The 23,646-nt window shown below is 51.7% G+C and overlaps 1 protein-coding gene across 1 annotated transcript; it reads right to left on the bottom strand.

Annotated features, from left to right (window-relative positions):
- Positions 1–1,222: 1,222 nt before the first annotated feature.
- PPP5C (protein phosphatase 5 catalytic subunit) lies at positions 1,223–22,432 on the bottom strand. The gene is made up of 13 exons (XM_063139872.1): positions 22,180–22,432; positions 17,564–17,805; positions 15,478–15,625; positions 12,110–12,231; positions 11,051–11,116; positions 9,846–9,944; positions 9,223–9,328; positions 7,989–8,131; positions 7,775–7,862; positions 6,873–6,913; positions 5,005–5,183; positions 3,637–3,718; positions 1,223–3,465 (listed from the first exon to the last, which is right to left on the bottom strand). The coding sequence occupies exons 1-13, from the start codon at positions 22,307–22,309 to the stop codon at positions 3,403–3,405; spliced, it is 1,509 nt and encodes a 502-aa protein (XP_062995942.1). The 5' UTR covers positions 22,310–22,432; the 3' UTR covers positions 1,223–3,402.
- Positions 22,433–23,646: the final 1,214 nt, after the last annotated feature.

The following is a 23,646-nucleotide window of genomic DNA, read 5'->3' as shown; positions in this document are numbered from 1 at the left end:
CTTTTGCACTTTCTTCTTTCACCTTCGTCATAAGGCTCCTCAGCTCCTCCCCAAATCCAGAGATTCTGAAGTTTCAGCGCATTGAAGCAGTTGATTCTTCAGCCTTCAACCACTTGGTGGCAGCGTTGTTGACAAAGAATTCTCTCTTCTCCAGGGTGTCCTACGATCACCTCTGAATGAATGCTTGGAGGCAGCAATGGGCTGGATGAGGAGAAACAAACCGAAGCTGAAATCCAAACAAGACAGAGCTGCTCGCTGTCAAAGGCCGCAACCTGGGTTTGGAGGTGTGTCAACCGGTTCCGATTGGAGTTACACGCCCCCTGAAAGACTGTGTTCACAGCTAGGGGGTGCTTCTGGATCCGTTGCTCCAAATGACAGCCCAGATAGATGCGACAGCCAGGAGTGCCTACTATCAGCTTCGGCTGATACGCCAGCTGCGCCCCTTCCTAGAGTCGGAAGACAGCAGTGCACGCACTGGTAACTTCGAGGCTCGACTTCTGCAATGCGCTCTATATGTAGTGCTTCCTTTGTACCTAGTTCAGAAACTTCAACTAGTTCAAAATATGGCAGCCAGGTTGGTCACCAGCACACCTAGGGGTGACCGTATTACACCGACTTTAAAATTAGTTTCCGGGCAAAGCATAAAGTGTTGGTTGTTACCTTTAAAGCCCTACACGGTTTGGGTCGAGGTTTCCTGCGGGATCGCCTTCCCCCATACAATCCACCCCGCACGCTCAGGTGTTCTGGGAAGAATTTACTCCAGTCAGCTAAAACTAGGATGACATCAGTTTCCCAGAGGACCTTCTCTCTGCCACTCCCAGAGTGTGGAAGTGCCTGCCGGAGGAGATTCGTCAACTTAATAGTCTTTCCGAGTTTAAGAAAGCCATAAGGTCTGATCTCTTCCAGGGGGCCTACCCAGATGAATTTTAAGGTGTCTGATTGTTATCTTAATAGTGTATCAGTTTTATAGGTTTTTAATCAGTTTTATGCATGTTATGGGATTTTGTATTTAATGTTGTTCCCTGCTTCGATCCAGAGGGAGAGAGGAGAAATAAATAAATAAATGGATGATGATGATGTCCCACAGGGAGGAAGAACCTTCCCCAACAAACATATGATCCAGTGGGGTGTGAAATAGATGATGACCACACAAAATGGGTGCGTGTGCGAGGATTAGTTAGAGCTTTCGAAAGGAGAAAGGCAAACGCACGCAAGCCAACAGGTCTTTCAATAGTTGCTTTATTTTAACATCTTTTGTTTAATTACAGACAGTAAAATTACTCAATAGGTAGGAGGGCGAGTGGAAAGGGAATCCTGGATGTATAAGAACCCTCCATGGTCAGCATGGAGAAAAAAACATCCAAAGTGATTCTGGAATATTCGCTGGTTTCTCTTCATTTCGGCCGCAAAGGAAAAAAAAGCAGGCCTCGTTTCGGTTTGGGAAAGCCAAAATGACAACTACTTCCCAGAGCAAGAGCAAGAATGGGGGGGGGGGGGTCGCAAGGTTTGGAGGGTGGGAGAGAAAAGTCAGGGCAACCTCATGAACAGCCGGACGGCCCACCCACCCCCGACCCTAGTTCCCAGTTCCACGGGCCTTAGGCTGGCCTGGGATGCTGGTTTTTCTTCCCCACCTACATTTTCTGTGGATTATTTCTGATGAACAAAAAAACTTAAGAGGCTGGAGAAGGGAGGGGAGGAAGGAAGGATGGATGGATGGACGATCACCCACATAGAAGTTGGGAGCCAAAAAGCAGACCCAGCTCATCTCTGCTGCCAGACTGATATGATTTGGTTTGGTCTCTCTCTCTCTCTCTCTCTCTCCTCTCCTCTCCTCTCCTCCTCAAGCCCACTGAGATTTCGAAGCTAGAAGGTCCCTAGAAAGTTGGTCAAGGCACCAACAGCTTTGCAGACACCTAGAGGGAGCTCATCCTGGACTAAGGGGTTCCTTCTAAGGCAGTCAGAGGGAAGAGAGAAAGATCCCAAGAGATGCATGGTCTTCGAACCACATTCCCCAGGACACAAACGAAAAGAGATCCCCAAAGCCTGCTGACCTTAGGGTCGAAGAGAGGTAAAAATGCCCAGATGAGTTTTCCCCTCCTCCAAATGCCTACAGCGCCGGATCCTAGAGCAGAGGGTCCACAAGACGGACTGATGAGCTTGGAATGCAGAGAGTGCAGAAAGCTCCGGGGTCAGCGCGATCAAACTCTTCCCTTCCAAAAAAACCTCCCTGCCTCTACCCAAATTGCTTTAGACGTTGGCTTCCTGCTGCGAAATTGAGATATGATGGAGAAGAACTAAGAAGAACGGCGAGGAACAGGCAGCCCCACGGGCCGAATTGAGCGCACAGGTAAGTCGCTTGGGGCTTGGGGCTCATCTAACCATTCTCCAGAGCCGGCTTTGAAATGGAAGGAGGAATTCATTTACGCGCACGCGCACACACACACAAACACACCACTCCCATCCCGGACATGCTACTGACTGAGAAGTTTTGCCTCTCCACCCCAGGACAGATTTCCACACCTGCCAGGATCTTACAGACCGGGCCAGGTGTGAAAATACCGACGGCAGCTGCTAAGTACACAGGGTGGGTGGGAGGAGCAGGCAGGTAAGTGAGGTGCTGAGCCACGGCCAAACGCCTTCCCTTCCCTACCTGGCCAGGAGATGGCAGACCTCAGAAGGGCAGTGCTGCTTCCCGGGGGGGAGGGGGGGGAAGACACGGCCCGTCACCCGACATTGGCTTCCTGCTAGGGCTCCCTGACCTTCGAGGGGTTTGGCTCAGGAAGTGCCCACTGGACCTTTCCTTTGCTGCGATGGAACCAGATGCCACGCTCGGGAGCGGGGGACGTGGCCGGGGCGCCGGCCCCCTCTAACACAGTCACGCTCTGCTTTTCGGGACATGGGGCACCGCACCGGCTCCACCATGACAACCTCCCCCTCTGCCTTCGGCCTGCATGTGGGAAGGCCGAGTTTGACCAAGCGGGGAAGGGAGGGTAGAGAGCAGCAGCAGGAGAGGAAATCAGAGAAGATGGGGAATAAATACAGTCTTCCAATATATTAAAAAAGAAAGCAGTCACTTCTAACACTCTGGCTGCCGTTTTCTCCTTGTCTGCGCACGCAAAGTCAGCGAGGAAGAGAAAAACGGGCCGCCCTGGGTCGGTGCCTGCCTCCTGGGGATGGGGTGTGATGACCTAGGCAATCTCTTCAACAATCCCACCTCAACAGTAGATGCTCAAGGCTTTAGACACTTCCCCTTCCAACCTCCCTGCCCAAAACCCCTGCTTTGTAGTGAAGGCTGATATTGGAAGGAATTGTAAAAGAAATCAAGAAAACCGCGGGCGTTTGCCTCGCGCACGGGACTCCAGGCAGGGCGAGAGCGAGCTGGCAGGGGCGAAGGAAGGAGGCTTACATCATCCCCAGCTGCAGCAGCGAATTGGCATACATCATTGGCTTGACGTTCGGATGAGGCTGGGGAAGAAAAAAGAAGCAGCAGCAGCCGGGTTAGTCAACGCCACCCACGCTGCTAGCGAAATCTTGCCCGGACGGCAAGATTCCAGGAAAGAGAGCAGAAAAGGAGGAGCGGGGCGTGCCATTTTCGAGCACGCCACCCCAGAAGGGCCCTGCGGGACAAGGACTCACCACTGCTGTGAACTGGTGGAATTCCGGCCGCAGGTCTGAGCCTTGCAGATGGATGTAGGACCCTTTATTGCCCATCTGGTCACTGGCAAGAGAAAGTTAAGCAGGGTGGGAAGAGGAGGTTAGCACAGCACTGGGGTTGTGGCTGGAGTGAGACGGGGTGACCCGGGGTTCAAGTCCCTGCTCAGCCATGAAGCTCACTGGCCCAGGCTTTGGGCCAGGCACCGACCCCTCAGTCTAACCTACCTCACAGGGTTGTTGTGGTGATAAAAAGGGAGAGGGGCAGGACTATGGGATTTGTAACAAACAAGTAAATAAAAGCGGGCGCAGGGAAGGCATGAATGCACGTCGTGTGGGTAACAGGCTGGGGAGAAATGCCTCCCCAAAATGGAAGCTGGCTTTCCCCCTCAGGGTCCAAATAATGCCATTTGCTGTCCCCTCCCCCCATAAACCCGGAGCCTGCAGCACTCAGGGAGGGATAGATGCCTTTGACCCTTAGATCTAGTTCTCACTGAAGGGGTTGACTTGGGCCAGGACTGTACCACTTCACACGGGTGGGGTGGGGGCCTTGCATGACTGATGTTCCTTTACATCAGCCTTCCTTAACCTGGGGTGCTCCACATGTGTTGGACTGCATCTCCCAGAATGCCCCAGCCAGCAGAGCTGGCTGGGGCATTCTGGGAGTTGTAGTCCAACACATCTGGAGCGCCCCAGGTTGAGGAAGGCTGCTTTACAGAAACCCAAACAAATCCCTGCACACAGAAATACTAGCATGTCAGGGCGAGGTCAAGGCTTGCGCTCGTCTCCCTGCCATGCTAATTTTCTGTGTGCAGGGAATTGGTTTGTTTGTCTGGATGGGCATGCAGCCGTGCAAGGCTGCACCTGCGGTCTGAAGTGGTACGGCCTTGACAGCGGTCGACTGCCTCAATGAGACCTAACCCCTGGAGGGAGTGCCTTTCACCATTCCCATTCCCAACAATGAGGGACTAACACCTCTCTCTCTTTCTCTCTCACGCACACAACCACCTCAGTCAAGCCTCTAGGAAGGGCCCTGTCTCAGAGGTACGGCCTGCAGTTTTCCTGAAGAAGACCCCACATTCATTCCCTGGGAACGCCACTGAATGGATCTTCTCAGGAAAGCACTGCCGCGAAAGTCCCCAGAGAGGGAGAACTGGCACCCTCCGATGTGTGGATGGGACTACAACTCCCATCACTGCCACTGGCCATGCAGGCTGAGGCTGACGCAGCTGGAATCCAACATGTCTGGAAGATGCCAGGTTGGGGAAGGCGGAAGGCGGCCCTCCGATGGAAGGCCCCTCCACTTCTCTGCAAGCAGCCAGAGAGACCGCGGCGCGGCGCGCCTTCACTCACCAGTAGTTGGGGGCTGAGAAGACGGTGACACACTTGCCGTCGTGGGCCACCTCGTAGCCCTCGGGCTTGACCTCGTGGCTCCGGATGATGTAGTCTAAATGGTTGCGCTCCAGGAAGCTGTTGGTGACGTCTGGCCCAAACTGGCAGCTGACGCCACGCTTGCTGATCGACCGGCCGTTCTGGGCGAGATAAACAAGGGGGAAGACGCGGATGGTTCAGGGAGGGCAAGGCTCTGGCACGGAGGAAGGGGTCCTCGATGCTTGTCCGGGTAAACCTGACCCCCCGCGTCATCACGTTTCGGCCACCGGCCCCACTCCCTTGAAGAACGGACGTTTGGCGGGATCGTAGGAACACACAGGAGCCGGAGGGGCAACCAGTTTCGACGGTGTCAGAGCCACGAAGGCTCCCGAACGCTGCTTAAGACAGCTCGGGGATGGGAAGGAAGCACGCCCGAAGTGGGGCTGCCCTCCTTCTGGCATGCGTCCGTCTCCACTCTGCCGCCTTTCCCTAAACAAAGCCAGATCAGCGCTGGTTTCTTATTTGGACGGGGCTTTTCGCTTGGCTGGCCCATCTGGGTCAGCTTGAACTCCTGCCTTCCCGTGTCCCCATAGAGTGGGGTCCATAGGGGAGGAGCCGTGGCTCAGTGGCAGAAGGTCCCAGGTTCAAGCCCTGGCAGCATCTCGCCCGGGGCTGAAAACAACGGGATGAAATTTAATAGGGAGAAATGCCAAGTTCTACATCTAGGAAATAGAAACCAAATGCCCAGTTACAAGATGGGGGATACTTGGCTCAGCAATACTACAAACGAGAAGGCTCTTGGAATTGTTGCAGATCGCAAGCTGAATATGAGCCAGCAGTGTGATATGGCTGCAAGAAAGGCAAATGCTCTTTTGGGCTGCATTAATAGAAGTAGAGCTTCCAAATCACATGAGGTCCTGGTTCCTCTCTATTCGGCCCTGGTTAGGCCTCATCTAGAGTATTGCGTCCAGTTCTGGGCTCCACAATTCAAGAAGGACGCAGACAAGCTGGAGCGGGTTCAGAGGAGGGCAACCAGGATGATCAGGGGTCTGGAAACAAAGCCCTATGAAGAGAGACTGAAAGAACTGGGCATGTTTAGCCTGGAGAAGAGAAGATGGAGGGGAGACATGATAGCACTCTTCAAATACTTAAAAGGTTGTCACACAGAGGAGGGCCAGGATCTCTTCTCGATCCTCCCAGAGTGCAGGACACGGAATAACAGGTTCAAGTTAAAGGAAGCCAGATTCCAGCTGGACATCAGGAAAAACTTCCTGACTGTTAGAGCAGTATGACAATGGAACCCGTGACCCAGGGAGGTGGTGGGCTCTCCCACACTGGAGGCCTTCAAGAGGCAGCTGGACAACCATCTGTCAGGGATGCCTTAGGGTGGATTCCTGCATTGAGCAGGGGGTTGGACTCGATGGCCTTGTAGGCCCCTTCCAACTCTGCTATTCTATGATTCTATGATCTCCAGGTAATGCGGGGGGAACTCCTGCCTGAAACTCTGGAGAGGCGCTGCTGACGGTCAGTGTCGACAATACTGAGCTAGATGGACCCAGGGTCTGACTCACTATAAAGCAGCTTCCTACGCCTGAGCTGGACAGGGGAGGTGGGCGAGTTCCTGGGGTGACTGACAGATACCTCCAGGGGTGGTAGAAGGAAGAGCTGGGCCCCCGATCTAAGGTAGCCTGAAGACTAAGGGAAAGAAATGGCCAGCTTGGGCAGGAATGCCTACTCAACAGCATCCAAGGAGGATTGATGCCCGGAATACAGATGACGCCAAACAGCTGAGCCCAGATAAGGAGGCTCGCAAGCAGGTGGGTCAGGAGGGATGCCAAAGCAGGACTTACCTGGGGTTGAGGGTCTGACCAGAGTAAATCGCACATGGGACCTGCCAACAGGAAGGCAAGTGGTCAAATAAAAAACGCAAGGAGGAGGGGAAAGAGAGAAAAGGCTGCCGTGCTCCTGGCAGCTGTGAAGGGGACTAAACGTCCCGTGCTAAAACCCACCTCTCATGCGTTCCACCAGGCTCAATCGGCAAGGGCCTCGGGCCCCCACCTCTTTCCGACCCGCCCCCCAAGCGCTGCTTCTCCACCTTTAACAGCAGCCTGGCCTGCACAAATATCACGGGTGAATGTTCTCCAATTGCTTCGTCTCTAGGCCAGGAAAGCTTCGCCTGCCGTCTTTGGGAGCCTTTTTCATCCCCCTGCCTTTCCCCGGCCGTGGAATGACCCAAATAAAAAATAGTGGGGGGGAGGGGATGCCATCTGTAACAGCTATGGCGTGCCAAAGGGGTCAAATTTAGCTTATTTGCAAGCTAAACGTGACCCTTTGGGAACTGTAGCAGCTATGGATGCCATTTTTTTCCTTAAAAGAATAAGCATCATTCTTTTCTTTTTTTTTTTTTTTTTTTTAAAAAAGACGGGGTTCTGCCTGAATGCTGCCGGGGGAGGGGGGGGCTGCACTGGGAGCCACGAGCCAGTAATTGCCCACCTCTGATCAAACACCCCGTTGCCAGAAAGTAGGCTTTTTGGTGTTTTGAACGACTGCGGGTTTTGTCTCATGCGCAAATAATGCTCATTTAATCAATGAATGGGCTAAAACTAATCAAGATGAACGCACTACGGAGGTTTCTTGCGTTGGGTGATAGCCCCACAGGAGCAGCGGGGGGGGGGGGGGGAGCGTGCCCCAGCTAGAAGCACCGTGCACTCCACACGCCCCGGCCTTCTCCAGCCCAGCCCTCCACGCTCACCTGAATCTGGTGGTTGCCGATTCCTCTCGATCTTCCTGATATCGTCTAATGTGATGCCGTCTTCACTGAAGAGCCCTCCGTGCATTATCTGGGGGGCGGGAGAGAGAGAAGGAAGAAGAGCCAGGATCAGCAAGGGCAAGAATCTCATGCCCGAGGAGCCTCCGGCCACCTCCCGCCTGCCCCTTCCAACAAGCCCAAGCCCCGGCCTCCGTACCAAGACTTTGCCATTGATGCACTGCGCCAGAGGGAGCCACTCAAAGACCTCACTGAAGAGCTCGAACATCTGGGTTGTGTATTTGGCTTTGACCTCTCCTTCAAACCCGTAGATCTGATTCATGTTGTCTGTTTCGTGGTTCCCTAGAGGGCAGGAGAAATCAGGAGAAGCTAGAGGCCAAAAGGAAGCGTATTTTTTCGGCTGCCGCCTTCCACCAAAGAGATTTCCATGGCCGGGTATCGGCACAAACAGGCTTGGTACAACGGCACAAGTAACGCACGTGGCTGCTTTGCGGAGAAATCTCTTTCGGGGGCCCAACAAAGCCATGATGTGCTGTCTTGCAGATGCCTAGCAGACCGCCATCCCTTATACATACCCAGGCCCCCTTTAAGAACAGCAGAGGAGGCCTTGCTGGTCTTTTCAAAATGAGCAGAATGCTGCTGTGAAGTACCACGACAGCAGGGCCTTCCCTGTGGTGGCACCCACCCTCTGGAAAACCCTCCCTCGTGTGGTTCGGGAGGCAGAAAATGTAACATTTTTAAAACGGCTCCTGAAAACACACCTGTTTATCCAGGCTTTGTAAGTAAATGAATTATACTGCTCCACGTTACTGCTCCTTAATTTATTTTTTACTGTAGTTGGAAGTATTTTTTACAGAACCCTTGTTCTAATGCAGTGTTTTTAAGGTTGCATCTTAGTATTGTGAACCGCTGAGAGATTTTACTATATTCAGTGGTATATAAATGCTATACATAAACACCACAGAGGGTTCAGGAGCTCCGTGCTTCTTGGATTGGGTGAGGCAACCGGTACCCCATACTGGCTCCCTCCCCCAGCACAAAATAGAGCCAGGAGAATAAAACCGGATCTACTGGAGAGAAGCCCAGTCCCAATGAGTGACTTACAAGCGCTCATTTCCTGTGCTAAAAACCCTAACAAAAGGCACCTTGAAGAGAGGGGGACAGGGGGAAGCCGCGTGAGGCTGTTTTTAATTATTACTTTAATTTTTTTTTAACTTGACAGCATCCAGGAAAGCTTATACCAAAATAAATTTGTCAGTTTTTAAGATGCCACAAAACTCTGTTTTTTTGTTTTGTTTTTTTAAGGAACTAGATAAAAAGCAGGCAAAAAGAGGCTTTGAACAAGGGATAGGTGAGTGGGGCAGGCAGGCAGGTAGGGATCCACCTTGCCCCTTCTTCCTCTGCTGAGCTACTTGCGAGGAGGAGGCCCTTACCTCGAAGTAGGTGGAAATGATCCGGATATAGCAGCTTAAAACCGAAGAGCGTTAATATCACCTCCACGGAGAAGGAGCCACGGTCAACGAAATCCCCGTTGAATATCTACAGTGGGGAAGGGGCGGCGCTCAGGAAAAACAACAACGCTGTCCCTTTGGGAAACTTCAACCGAAAGACTTGACAGTCTTTTAGAATTTAAAAAAGCAATAAAGACTGATCTATTCCTCTTTGTCCCCCTGATGGCTCCGGCTATTGGGCGGTACAGAAATGTAATAGATAGATAAATAAATAAAATTTATTCCTAGGTCAAGTATGAGGCAACTGCAGGGGATGAACCAAATTCAGCTCCACTGGGAGACACAGTTAACAGATAGTTGATGAGACCATCTAGAAGGGGCTTACAACTTTCCCTCTAACAGGTAAAAAGAAACCTTTTGGTCTCAGCCGGCGAGATCCCTCGCACCTGTCAGGAGGAGGGGGGAATTGTGAGGAAACACAAATGTCGCCGCCCACATATGCCCCGGGGCCCCCAATCCTTCCCTCCTTCCAGGAAGCCATCCAGGGAGCGAAACAGCTCTCCAGAGCCTACTGTAACCTGGAAAGAATGACCAGGAAAGGATACGTATGGATTCGTTTCTGACGGCAGCCCATTCAATTCAAATATATTCAGAAGGTCGTAGTACTGCCCGTGGGTGTCTCCACAGACAGTGATTTTCTCTGTCTAGAATGAAGAAACAGGAAGAGAAGGCGGGGGGGGGGGGGAAATCAACGGAGGAAGGGGTGTAAAGCTGAGCCAAATATGCTTCTTTGAAAGTATCCCTGGGTGATTCTTCTCCCCCAATTGTTTCAGTGAGGCAACCACAGGAGAACGGGTGGCCCAGGCCCATGAGGAGGGGGAGAGGGGGAAATGCGCTTTCTCTCTTTCACCTCCATCCCACGAACAGCTTGGCAATTAGCACAGGACTCTTTAGAGACGAGGGCTGTGCTGGGAAGGGCTGATGGGAGTCGCTTGACCAAACCGTCCCGGGGAGCCACAAGGTTCCCATCCCTGCTTTAAGGGACAAGCAGACCACAGAATCCACAAGGACTCAGGGAACGGGCTGCAGGCCTAGGCGAAGGCGCCATTCAGATGACACGTTTCTCAACAGTGGTTTTAGAACTCCACAGTGGAGTTTTTACACCACTGTTGAGAAATATGTTGCCTGGCAGGAAAACTCCATGCAACGGTCAAGGTTATTTTGGGGGGAAACATTCCACGTGAAATATCCACAATGCGCAGAGGAGGGTTCCTGCACAACTGTTGTGTTGTGTGGTGGGCTCTGTGGAGTTTTCCATTGCGTTGACTTTTCCCACTGGCTATAGAGTTCCCTGGAAAGAGCAGCGAAAGGAGCGAGTGCCGCTCTAGGAAGAGCCACTGGGATTGTTGTTGGTTTTGCAGCAATGGCTGATGGGACACCATCAGGAGGACTGGGGGAGGAGAGAGGGGGGAGGAACTGTCAATCTGACACCGAGATGGATTTTACTCAACTCCACGACAGCCCACAGTCCCACAATGGTGGAGATAGAATACGTTGCGTGGGGAGTACCTCTTAAAAACTCAACCGTTGAGTGGAGTTTCCCCACTGCGTTGACTAACACGTTGTCTGAATTGAGCTGAAGTCAACTCCACCTAGCAGGATCCAGTTAGCAATGCATGGGTGGGATTTACTTTTTGGTTCAGGTGGACACCGGGAGAGTCTGAGTTGGGGCTTTTGTCATTTTCATACTAATAAAAGGTCTCTGGATTTTCCCCATTTGGAAACGTCAGGCGCAAAGAGACAAACTCACCTCTTTTAACGTGGTTTCTACGAGGGTGGGGAGTTTTGATAGCACCTCTTTCGCTTGCACCAAGATCTGCAAGAGGGGGGAAAAAGAAGTCAGTGAGAGAGTAGGCGGGGTTGGGTGGGTAGAAAGATGAGAAGTGTGTCACAGTGTGGGTGGGGTGGGCCGTCAATACACACTATAATAGGTATGGCTTAGATCAGCTTCCATTGTGGAAAGCGTTACAAAGATTAAATTAAATGGAATAATATTTCATTATTATTGTGATATGATTACCATATTGTAAACTGAAGTCTTCATGACCGGCCAATTTTTCTTAAAGCAAAAAACAGAAAAGAAGTCCTGCACACCTTGCAAACTAACACCTGATGGAGCAGACTTTAGTCTACCGGTGCTCATGCCATAATAAATTTATGATTAGGCTTCAAGGCACCACAAGACTCTTCATTGCTTTTGGTGCAGCAGACTAGCACAGCTACTCCTTTGGAAGGACCAAAGAAGAAGAGGAAAATGTACGAATTGCGGTACCTAAAGGCTAAAAAGCCAGTGCAGCTACATGCTAAGAAGCAAGACCCTAGTCTTCATGGCCTCTTCAGCCTTTTAAGATGTTTTAAGGGTGTTCTAATTATGTATGCTATGTTTTTAATCAGTTTTTAATGTGTTTTATATTCACAGTTGTTCCCCGCCTCAATCCAAGTGGAGAGGCGGGTAAGAAATCATCATCATCTCAACCTGAGGGAGGTTCACGGTCCCCTCCTTGCTTGTGCCACCAGACCCACCTACGAATAGGTGTCACCGACCCTGCATCCTCCCTTTGAATCAAGTGCTCCTGCAGCCCTAGCAAGGAGGGGGAAGGGCCATGGCTCCGTGGCAGAGCCCCCAGGTTCGATTCCCGGCTTCTCCAGGAAGGGCCAGGGAAGAATCCTGCCTGAAACCCTGGACAGCTACGGCTGCCGGTCAGCGTCGACAACACTGGGCTCGATGGACCCAGGGGTCCGACGTGGTATAAGGGCAGCTCCCTGTGTTCCTGCAAACAGCCCTCAAGGAACACAGGAGGACGGTTACCTGATAGGCACATTTCCTGTGGAGTTTCTTTTGATCCTTGTACCACTGCATTAACTCCTTCATGAACTCAGGCGTCACTTTCCCGTTGTCCAGCTTCGGGCCGCTGTACTCGTCCTCAATGGCTGGGGAGAGCAGAAGGAGCAGAAAAGTTGAGGTGAGCAAAGGAGGCAAGAGGCAAATCGGGCCTAGCTTTGCCCGCAGGTTTGGCCTTTGACAGACGAACTGGCGACCTGCCGCCAGGCCTCACAGGGAAGCCCCCGCGGAATGCTTCCTTCGCCTGTCCTTGCCTTCACATTTCCCAAATGGCCACCCATCAAAGGGATCCGGGCACCTCAACGCCTTCCTTTCAATGACATCAGGGCGGAAAGGAAACCAGGCCTGCTACCTGGTTTCTTTAGAGACCGCTTTTCTCTCTTGTTCCAGCGCAAGGGTCTCTTTCCAGTGGACCAACAGCTTTGAGAGCTTTTAGACCTTCTGTTCCACATCCCCTCATCTGCTGAAGGGATGTTCCACGTTCTGGGGCACGAGCTCAGGGGACACATGGGCCAGTCCTGCTGGGGCCTTTCAGCTTGTGTGGCTTGAGAGCGCGCCCGAGGGCACCCCCAACATTCCCCCTGCAGGAGAAGACAGGCAGAGGTGGACCTCCTGTCTTCCAGGGAAGGTTGCCCATTCTTAGTGATCTGCTCATTGGGGTATCCCTGATGAACGGGTCAAGGATCCCACAGTGCCCTTGGACAGAGACTGAAGTTCCCCGCAACTGACCCTTACCAGTTTTCCAGACTGTGGGGAAGGTCACCTAGAATCATAGAATCATAGAATAGCAGAGTTGGAAGGGGCCTACAAGGCCATCGAGTCCAAGCCCCTGCTCAATGCAGGAATCCACCCTAAAGCATCCCTGACAGATGGATGTACAGCTGCCTCTTGAAGGCCTCTAGGGTGGGAGAGCCCACCACCTCCCTAGGTAACTGATTCCATTGTGGTACTGCTCTAACAGTCAGGAAGTTTTTCCTGATGTCCAGCTGGAATCTGGCTTCCTTTAACTTGAGTCCATTATTCCGTGTCCTGCACTCTGGGAGGATCGAGAAGAGATCCTGGCCCTCCTCTGTGTGACAGCCTTTTAAGTATTTGAAGAATGCTCTCATGTCTCCCCTCAATCTTCTCTTCTCCAGGCTAAACATGCCCAGTTCTTTCAGTCTCACTTCATAGGGCTTTGTTTCCAGACCCCTGATCATCCTGGCTGCCCTCCTCTGAACACGCTCCAGCTTGTCTGCGTCCTTCTTGAATTGTGGAGCCCAGAACTGGACGCAATACTCTAGATGAGGCTTAACCAGGGCCGAATAGAGAGGAACCAGGACCTCACGTAATTTGGAAGCTACACTTCTATTAACGCAGCCCAAAAGAGCATTTGCCTTTCTTGCAGCCACATCTCACTGTTGGCTCATATTCAGCTTGCGATCTACAACAATTCCAAGATCCTTCTCTTTTGTAGTATTGCTGAGCCAAGTGTCCCCCATCTTGTAACTGTGCATTTGGTTTCTATTTCCTAAATGTAGAACTTGGCATTTATTCCTATTAAATTTCATTCTGTTGTTTCATTCCCTGCACAAACATTTTCTGGGGGAGAGGGAAACACATCACCCGGGGGGGGTGGGATGGGGGCTATGCAGATGTACGCCAGGACCGCGCTGCTCCCACAAAGTTTAGGTGCCTTGCTCGGGCACCCTTCCTGTAACTAGCCTGAACTGCCAACCTCGGGGCACAGCGATTCCCTTCCCTGCCTCTTCTTCTCCAGCTGTCTTTGAACACAGAGAAGTGGGGATGCCGTTTGGAGAGATCTTAAAAAGTCAGCATCCGTGGGCCTCCGGGATGCAACCGTGTCATCGCTCAGTCCAGACACAGGGATTAAGGGAGCCTTGCTCGTGCCAGCAGCTGGCCCACTGCGAAGCGCAATCTATTTATTTTCACTGATTAAGCCTCTCCGCGCTGAGATCTATTTATGATCCGAGATTTTGATCTATTTTGGGCCCTGGCAGGAAACCCTGGCGCAGCCACCCGTGCGAAATGGCATTAGTCACCGGCATGAGGACGGCAGGGCTCCCTTGGAAAGGAGGGATGCCATGAGAGGCAGGAGACCTGGCCCTTCTCACAAGCAGCTGTTTCCAGCCCGGACTCTCGGCAGGTCTCTGAGCAAGTCGGAAAGGGCGCAAAACTACCAAGCATTAGGGGGCTACGAGCAGCAGCCTTCACCCAGGGAGGTTAAAATCCTATAAGAGCAGGAGACCGACCCATTGCCGATATAACAAGTGATATCATCCTTGGTGGCCTTCATTTCAAGCCTCTGTACCTCTGGAGAGTGTTCCTTGTTTACAGGGCGTTAGTTCTGCATTCAGACAGTGTCCTGGAGAACCCTGGATTTTCCAGCGTGAAGATCAACAGCGGTAAAGAAACTTGCCTATTTTCTTACAATGTGAGCCCGGGGGGAAGTGGGGGAGAGATCAGGTGTTTTCTAGAGCACACTGAGCTAGAGAGAGTTCCAGCAGACCAAGGCAGACTTTGGAACATGCCCCAGAATCCTTTGCAATAAGCGGGAGTTCCATGACAGATACGAAGGGATTCTTCAAGGGCAGGTCAACGTTGAAAGGACACTCTGAGCATAGAACGTTTGAGAGCCGCTGTTCACGAATCCAACTGCAAAGGTATCTACTGCTAGCACAGATGCGACAGGCCTGAGCAAAAGCTGGAGACTAGCAGGAAGTGCGGGAGGCAACACTGTCATGAGTGAGCAAGGGATGCTGGGTAAACTGAGCCCTGGGCGCCAGCCACATCCAAGGGCAAGAGCACAGAAGGGCTTGTTCCTGCCCCCAGCAACTCTCTTCCCTTGCCCTTGAATGTTGCCATGGGGATTCGGTCTCCTCACTGAGCAGGCCCAAAATGCCCATCAGAATTGTGAATGCCGGCAGTGTTAGCACTGGGGGTGCTGATGAAGTCCCTCTGAAGCCCTCATACTTAGGCCAAGAGAGGAGACATGCAGCTCCCTCAAGGTCTCAGTCGCCTTGGGGCACGCTGCCTCCAATCGCTCCAAAGCTGCCACCTTGCCTTCACTACATTACACTTATAGAATCACAGAATCACAGAATCACAGAATAGCAGAGTTGGAAGGGGCCTACAAGGCCATCGAGTTCAACCCCCTGCTAAGTGCAAGAATCCACCCGAAAGCATCCCTGACAGATGGTTGTCCAGCTGCCTCTTGAAGGCCTCTAGTGTGGGAGAGCCCACAACCTCCCTAGGTCACTGATTCCCTTGATCTCAGCCAAAAGGCCCCTTCAATGCTCCCTTGAACAGTTCCCCCTCCCACCGCCACAACTCACTCATGCTCTCTATGTCCAGGGAGTCCACCACAGACCGCTTGTGCTCATCGCTGGCAATGGCTCGCTCAAACGCCTTCCGCTTCACGATCTTGTTGCACTCCTGGTACTTCATCTTGGCGTCCTTATCGTTTGGTTTCACCTTGACAACCTGGCCGAAGGGGGGGGGGGAAGAGGAGCTAGTTATATTTACACGTAGAGACCCTCGTAAAACCGTGGTTGCCCATTTGCATGTAATACCATCTCTACGTCCCTTTCGCCTTCTTGCCTGGGAACGCATATCATTCCCAGGCACATTCATGACTAACACACACCGTTCACACTCATATGGAGTTACCTAGCACTCTAGTTGTGGTGTCTATTCCCTCAGAGCCCCATCTGTGTCTAGACGTTGTGTGCTGCCATTTTTTAAAAAACTTCTGAGCAATTCGAATGTTCATAAACATTCTGTAACACCTCAGCGCCTGAGCCAATAGCTAGGATAGGCTCATGTCAGTCAATTGAGGATACAACTCACAGCCAAGAGCTGTGAAGCTTTCAAACACTGCAGTCTGCGTTTACTTAGGGGTGTGGTATTTTTCTTTTCCATTTTTGTACGTTTATCTGATTTTGTATGGAATACTGGGAGTTGTAGTCCAAGTTCTTAGTGAATTGAAGAGGACCTGGAGACACAAAGGGGATAGGGGTCTTCTCTCACTTTACACTGGAGTTTGGAGAACCCCTTGGTTCCACAAACTCACGCCCAGTGCCCCCCTACCCTACCCTACCCTACCCTATAAAAATCATTATTCAGACTAGTGGTTTTCAACGACCCACTAAGGAAGATAATAACAATAAAATTCAAAACAGTAACAATGAATGGAATATTCAAAATCCAATTACATTTTTTTAGTTTACTCAATTAAACATAATTGATGAACTTGATCCAGTGGTATCATCCTGTTGTTTCTTCCTGTATAATATTGCCAGGATTCGATCATTTTTGTCTGTCTCTTCTGCCAAGACTCTTGTTCATGCATTGGTTATTTCTCGGTTGGACTACTGCAACCTTCTTCTCACTGGCCTTCCTTCTTCTCACATCAGTCCATTGGTTTCTGTTCACCACTCTGCTGCTAAGATCATCTTCTTGGCTCGCCGCTCTGACCATGTCACTCCACTTCTGAAATCTCTTCATTGGCTTCCAATTCACTTCAGAATCCAATATAAACTTCTCCTGTTGACCTACAAAGCTTTTCACTGTCTAGCTCCTTCCTATCTTTCCTCTCTCATCTCAGACTATTGCCCTGCTCGTGCTCTTCGCTCCTCTGATGTCATGTTTCTCACCTGCCCAAGGGTCTCTCCTTCCCTTGCTCAGCTTTGTCCATTTTCTTCTGCTGCCCCTTACGCCTGGAACGCTCTTCCAGAACATTTGAGAACTACAAGTTCAATCGCAGCTTTTAAAGCTCAGCTAAAAACTTTTCTTTTTCCTAAAGCTTTTAAAACTTGAATTGTTCTGACTTTTATACTGCCTGTTTGGTGCATTCTCTTCCCCTCCTTATTGTTTTATTATGGTTTTATTAGAATGTAAGCCTATGCGGCAGGGTCTTGCTATTTATTGTTTTACTCTGTACAGCACCATGTACATTGATGGTGCTACATAAATAAATAAATAAATAATAATAATAATTTTAAAAAATCAGGAATCTCTCGCGCTGCTCAGGAGACTCCTGCTATTCCTTACTTTCTCCACACCCTAGAACAGCTTTCCCCAGTGTGGTGCCCTCCAGATCTTTCAGATTTCAACTCTCATTAGCCCCAGTTAGCATGGCCAAGATTCAGGAATGCTGGGAGTTGCAGTCTAGCAAACCTAAGCCGAAATCTGAGGACCCCTAACATATTATTCAAAGCTCAAACCAACCCACTTCCCCCGGGTTATGGCAATCCAAGATGCTTAAGAAGAATGAGGAAAGCCGCACGTGCCTCCTCCTCCTCCTCCTCCTCCTCCTCCTCCTCCTCCTCCTCCTCCCTTCTCCCTCCTCCTCCTCCTCCTCCTCCTCCTCCTCCTCCCTTCTCCCTCCTCCTCCTCCTCCTCCTCCTCCTCCTCACTTACCGTCTCGTAGTCCCGCAAGGCTGCCTTGAACTTGCCCAGGGCCATGTTGCTGGTGGCCCGCCTGTAATAGCCTTTGATGTACTTCTTGTCCAACTCGATGGACTTGGTGGCGTCAGCCAGGGCATAGCCATAGCATTCTGTCCGCAGGTAGGCCAGGCTCCGGTTGCCATAATAGATGGCATTGCTGGGGTTCAGTTCAATGGCCTGGCTGTAAAACGTCACGGCATTCTCGTAGTCCTTTGCTGGGAAGAGAGGGAGAGAGGAAAGCCATAAAAGGAGCTGTTAGCAGAGAGCCAACGCAGTAGCTATAAGCGACCCAAAGCGGCAAATAAATGAAGGCTGTGTCCGCACAAGCAAAGGTAAGGCCTGCAATGCTGCTCCGTGGTGGCTGTTCTGTGACATTTACACCCGGGAGTGGCTTTCACATGGAGAGATCAAGGACTGCAGAGAAATCAGGTCAGGATATCCCAGAGTTCTCCTCTCCTCTGCTTTGTCAAGAGGAAGAAATGCTCCTACAGGATCGGCAGAGGGAGGGCTACGCTGGAACTGTTCACCTAACAAAGAAGTACAAAGGTACACGTTCTTACTTAAAGAGGTGTCTGCTCTCCAGCTCTGTTCTTCGTCAGCAAGTGACATTAAGCTCTGTCTACGCACAACCTGCCTTCGCACAACCCAGATGATGATTCAGGAGGTGGCTCGATGGGCAACTCGCGGCCCAGCAACATTTTGGCTCCCAATTCCCATCAGCCCTAGGCAGCATCACCAATGGGGAGTGATGATGGGAGCTGGAGCCAGACGCAGCCTGGCCCTGCCTTAGTTCAAGCAGCTCCTTGCATTTCCAAAGAGAGTCAGACGAGGCCTTCAGACGAGCCCTCCACAACCTTCTCCTCTTTCTTCCTCAACCGAGTCCTGATAGACCAGGGAGGGAAGGGGACTATTACCCCATGTCCAGACTTACCTTAGAGTAAGTCCCCCTGAACTCAATGGGACTTACTTCTGAGCACACATGCTGTCAGACAGGTCTCGGAGGTCAATGAGATCAGGGAAGGGAAAAGATACTCTCCCAGATACTCTCCCATCTATGAACTACGAGTTCTAGCCTAGATTTTAAAAAGCGTTTGAAAACTCCTCTCTTTTCCATAGCTTTTGGAACACTAGCCTGATTTAATGTTCACAATGCTTCGATCTTTCCCTTATTCTGTCTTTGTGTAACCTCTCCCCCTCATATGTTTTAATGTGATTTTAGGTGGCAAGCCTCTGCAAAGGATATTGTTGCTGTTTTATTTGGACATACTGTACAGCACCAAGTACATTGTTGGTGCTATATAAATTATTATTAATAATAATTATTATTATAATAATGGGACATTTTCACATGGACAAACAATTCAGTAGGTCAGCCTTCCCCAACCTGGTGCTCTCCATGCTGGCTGGGGAAGATGGGTGCTGTAGTCCAACACATCTGGAGCGCCCCAGGTTGAGGAAGGCTGCTTTAAAGAGTAGTATGTACTCAAATTCTACCTAACCTTGCTCTAAGGGTGTATTCAAAATCACAATATGTGGATTATTTATTCGTACCCCGCCTTTCTGCCAAAAGAATGGCACTCAAGGGGGTTCAAAGAAACAATTAAAATTGATTAAAACAATGCATTAAAAACACAATAAAAACAAAGCAATGATAGAATAAAACAGCACCCAATCCACCAGACCCTTCTTAAATAAAGCGCTCTTTGCCTGACAGCGGAAAGACAGCAGAGAGGGACAAACCTAGCCACCCCCTGGGAGGGAGCTTTGCAGCCTGGGAGCAGCCACTGAAAAGGCCCTGTCTCCGGTCACCATCACCTCCCCCCCCCCCACCAAAGGCAGTGATCTCAAAAGAAGGGCCGTTCCAAAGACCTTAAGAGTTGGGCAGACTCATATGGGAGAAGGCGTTCTTTCAGGCAGCCTGGTCCCAAGACGTGCGGAGCTTTATAGGTTATGGTCAGCTCTTTCAATTCCGCCTGGAAACAGACCAACAGCAGCCAGTGAAGCTGTTCTAAAAAGGGCTCTAATTAGCCGGGGTCAACAGTTTGGCTGCAGCACTCTGGACCAGTTGAAGTTTCTGAACAGTTTTCAAGGACAGCTCCACGTAGAGCGCATTACAGTAGTCCAAACAGGATGTAACCAAGCCTGTGTGGCCATGGCCTGATCAGACTTTAGTTATCCCTTAATGCAGGGGTCCTGGTGAGCTGCTTTCACACACACCCCACTCCCACCCTAGCGTACCTGGGCACGGAGCGCCATCTCGCCTGCCCAGCCGAAGCAAAGCCAGGATGCGGGGGGGGGGGGGGGCGCCCAGCTTCGGAACGGTGCACCCAGCCAGAAGCTGCTCTGGGAGAGTGACTTCCGGGCACACCATTCCGAAGCCGCCTGCCCGCCCCAGCGTCCTAGCTTCACTTCAGCTGGGTGCCCACCCAGCCAAAGCAAAGCCAGGATGCTGGAGTGTGTGTGTGGGGGGGGGCTTCCCAAAACCATCCCCTCAACCCTCCCCCCCCCCTGTCCGTGGAAAAATTGTCTTCCACGAAACCAGTCCCTGGTGCCAAAAAGGTTTGGGACAGGAAAGGTGCAATTAACCACCTTTCTGTACCCACAATCAAAATGACAGAAATGTGGCAAAATGGGTGGGTTTCATGGACATTTGTAAATGAAGTGGGGATTATAATATGTGTTCAAGATTTTAAGCAAGTGGAACCAAGGAGGTGATAAAGCTAGGCTGATCGCACAATCAAATTGCACCCTGCACCCCCAATTCTCAAATATAAGTTAATACATGCACTGTCAGTGAAGACAGAAGCAATATGCGCTTTAAACTGAAATAACTATTCATGTGAACCTGGGGTGAGTTACCAGAGATTATACGACAAATTAGAAAATGAAGTAATGATAACTGAAAACAAACAGAAATGTGTACTTTTTTTGTATATAGAACCCTGTTTCTCACTTACAAGCATCTAAAAAAGCCAAAATTAAACATCACTTAAGAGCCTATAAAAACTTCTCGCTTCAGGGCATGCGTCAACATCACCAAGGATTAAAGGAGTCACATTCTGGAAGTTGGCAAAGATGCTAACAAACGCCGAGTCCAAGAGGCCAGAGCTATTTAATTACAGACTTATCGTAAGGTTAAGTACCCAAGGGAGCTAGTCTTTCCTAACTCATCTTAGAAATGGCAAACTCGTGGTCCGTGTAAGCGTGCATCTAAATGGATTTACTTCTCCCTCAAAAAAGCAACTGGACGTGAATCTTTATCAGCAAAGCCATCTTCCAAGAGCTGCAGTGGATCTAACCTGCTCTTCAGGAACAGCCTCGAAGCTCTTCAAATCTGCTGCCTACAGCAGCGGTTCTGCTGCCGCCGCCGCCACCTCCAGAGATTATGATCCCGTTGAACGGATCACAATGCTTCCCCCCACCCCACCCCCAAGAGATCATTCTAGAGGGTGTTAGGCCAATTTGTTGCACAAGCGCTGCAGGCTCACTGGGCACATGTCACAAGATGGAAGGCACTGGACGTAATTAACAGACTTCGTATAACGGGGAAAGGAAGTGACCCGGGCCAGGGACTGTTTTTTTATCAGCCGGTCAGCCATACCGAGGGCTTGAGCATCGCTCACGCAAGACCCGTGTCGCAAAAAGACCTTTGATCACATCATGCTCTCTCAAAAGAGGGGCAGCGGTCCGGCTGCCCAGTGCCCCTGGCCTTCTCCTGCCCCTGTGAGGGGCGTCCCACCCCTCACACGTCCCCTCCAAGACCACCACGCTCCCATCAACTAACCTCCCTTTCCCTCAGCCCCCTCTTCTCAGCAACTCTACTATGAAAGTCACACAAACCTCTCCGCACCCTCCAAAGAAGCTCTCTGGGGCACACCTGCCTATCCTTGGATTTACCACACACCCCCAAGAAGACCCCTCCCCACTGGCTCTTTCCTGTGACCTCTAACCCCAAATGATCAGACCCCAGACCCCCGCTGCAGGTGTTCGCGCTGGAGCGCCAAGCAGTGCTTCGTTACATCTCCCGCTTTGACAAGTTTCTTACTTACTTACCCCCCTCCCCCCCCCCGACTGAACCCCCTCCGCCCCCCCTCCCCACACACACCTGGCTGTTCTCTTCAAAGACGCCCCCCTCCCCTCCTCTCCTCTTGCTCACCTGCTGCCCCATGAAGAGCCTCACAGGTTCCCTCCCCCCCCAGGCATCCTCATGGGCTGTTTCCCCCCTCCTCAAGACCCCCCTCCAGGTGGCCCTTCCTCTCCCTCTGGGCAGCCTCTCCCCACAATGGCTGCCCCCCTCCTCCTTCAAGGAGCCCCCCTCTCCCCCCCCCCATTGGCTCCCTCTAAGGCAGCCCCACACCTCCCCTCACGAAGCAGCCCCCTCCCTTGAGGAGACCCCATTGGCGCCTCCCCTCAGGTAACCCCTCCCCTCCCCCACCATTGGCTCCTCCCCTCAGGCAAGCCCCGCCCCGCCCCCACCATTGGCTCCTCCCCTCAGGCAAGCCCCGCCCCGCCCCTCCCTCAGGGCGCCGTGCCGTGCCGTGCCCCGCCCCCCCGCCGCTGGCCGCTGTGCCCTCCCCGGCAGGCGCTACCTTTGAAGTAGTCATTGGCCTGGGTCTTGAAGGCCTCGGCTCGCTCCAGGGCCGCCGGCTCGCCCTCCTGAGGCGGCCGCCCGGAGTTCCCTCCATTGCCGCCGCTCTCCGCCCGTTCTCCCTCCGCCATCGCCGCCGGGCCGTAAATCGCGCCGCCCTGACAACCAGCGACGAGGAGGTGGGGGGGAGCGCAGGGGGGATCCCAGCAGCCGTCAAACGCGGCCGTCGCAAACCACCACCACCTAGCGGGAAAAGAGCGGGGGCGGAGCCAGCGCGGACGTCAGAGATGCGCTGGAGAGGCGGGGGGGGCTCATTAAAGCCTCTCAGAGACGGGGCGGGGCCCGGGAGAGGCGACTCACCATAGAGAGGGAAGGGAATCCCTCCCTCGGAGGCGCGTTCGAGAGGGCGGGCTAGAGCGTCCCCGTGGAGGGTGGAGGCGGGGTTAGCATCAAGCCGTCAATGAAAGGGGCGTTGCGCAATTGGTCACGGCCGTTCTCGGAGAGCGATGATTGGCTGCTTTGTCACGGCATGTTGAGCTATGACGGGGCTGTGCCGGGCGGGGATGTGATTGGCTCGTACGTCTTGGCTGCCGGTGGAGGACATCCAATCCTCTGCAGCGGTTATTGGCGTTATGCGGGAGGGAACGCCCATTTGGAATGGGGGCGCGGCCAGGAGATAGGGGCGTGGCCAGGGTACTGACGCAATGCTGGGAGAAGCGAATCCTAGATTTAAAAAAAAAAGGGAAGGAAGAACTTGGCTGCTTTTGCGCACCAAGTAAAACCCACTTTCTTCCCTTATGCAAATTCTAGAGCTCAGTCCTACCCAGGTTTTCCCTGGCAGAAAACATCTATGAGAACCTTGAACCCAAGACCTGGTGCCTGAGTTTGTCTCCTTTTTTTCCTCCTCCCTCCGCATCCCTTTTCCTTTTGTGTGGTGCCTTCTAGGTTGTAAAACTCAGGACAGGGACTGTCTTATTATTAATCCATTATAAGCAGACCCGGAGTTCGTTGAGACTGGTGTTTATGCAAGTTTACTTTGGGGTGAGCCCCATCGAACACAGTGGGACTTCTCAGACAAGATGCGTAGGGGTTGGGTTGTTAGTTAATCTATGCCATCCTTCCAGATGGGTTGGACATAAGAAGATCAGACCAAGGGTCCATCTGTTTACATAGTGGCCAGTTAGTTGTGGACCAAGAACCCACAAGCAGGACACACGGGTGCAACAGCATCCTCCCACCCATCTTCCCCAGCAACTGGTGCACACAGGCTTACTGTCTCTGATACTGGTGGGAGCACATAGCCATCAGGGCTAGTAGCCATTGACGTCCTTCTGCAACTCCCATCATTCCCAAGCAACACTGCCAAAACATTATAGTAGCAGCTATAAATAACTGAAAATAAATAGGAAAGATATTGAATTCAATTTATAGATGTCCTTGGAGTTTGTAATTGTATATTCTTCTAAAC

Source organism: Elgaria multicarinata, chromosome 13 (genome assembly GCF_023053635.1).
Source record: "Elgaria multicarinata webbii isolate HBS135686 ecotype San Diego chromosome 13, rElgMul1.1.pri, whole genome shotgun sequence".
In the NCBI taxonomy this organism is placed as follows: domain Eukaryota; kingdom Metazoa; phylum Chordata; class Lepidosauria; order Squamata; family Anguidae; genus Elgaria; species Elgaria multicarinata.
This window is presented reverse-complemented; position numbering and strand designations above follow the sequence as displayed.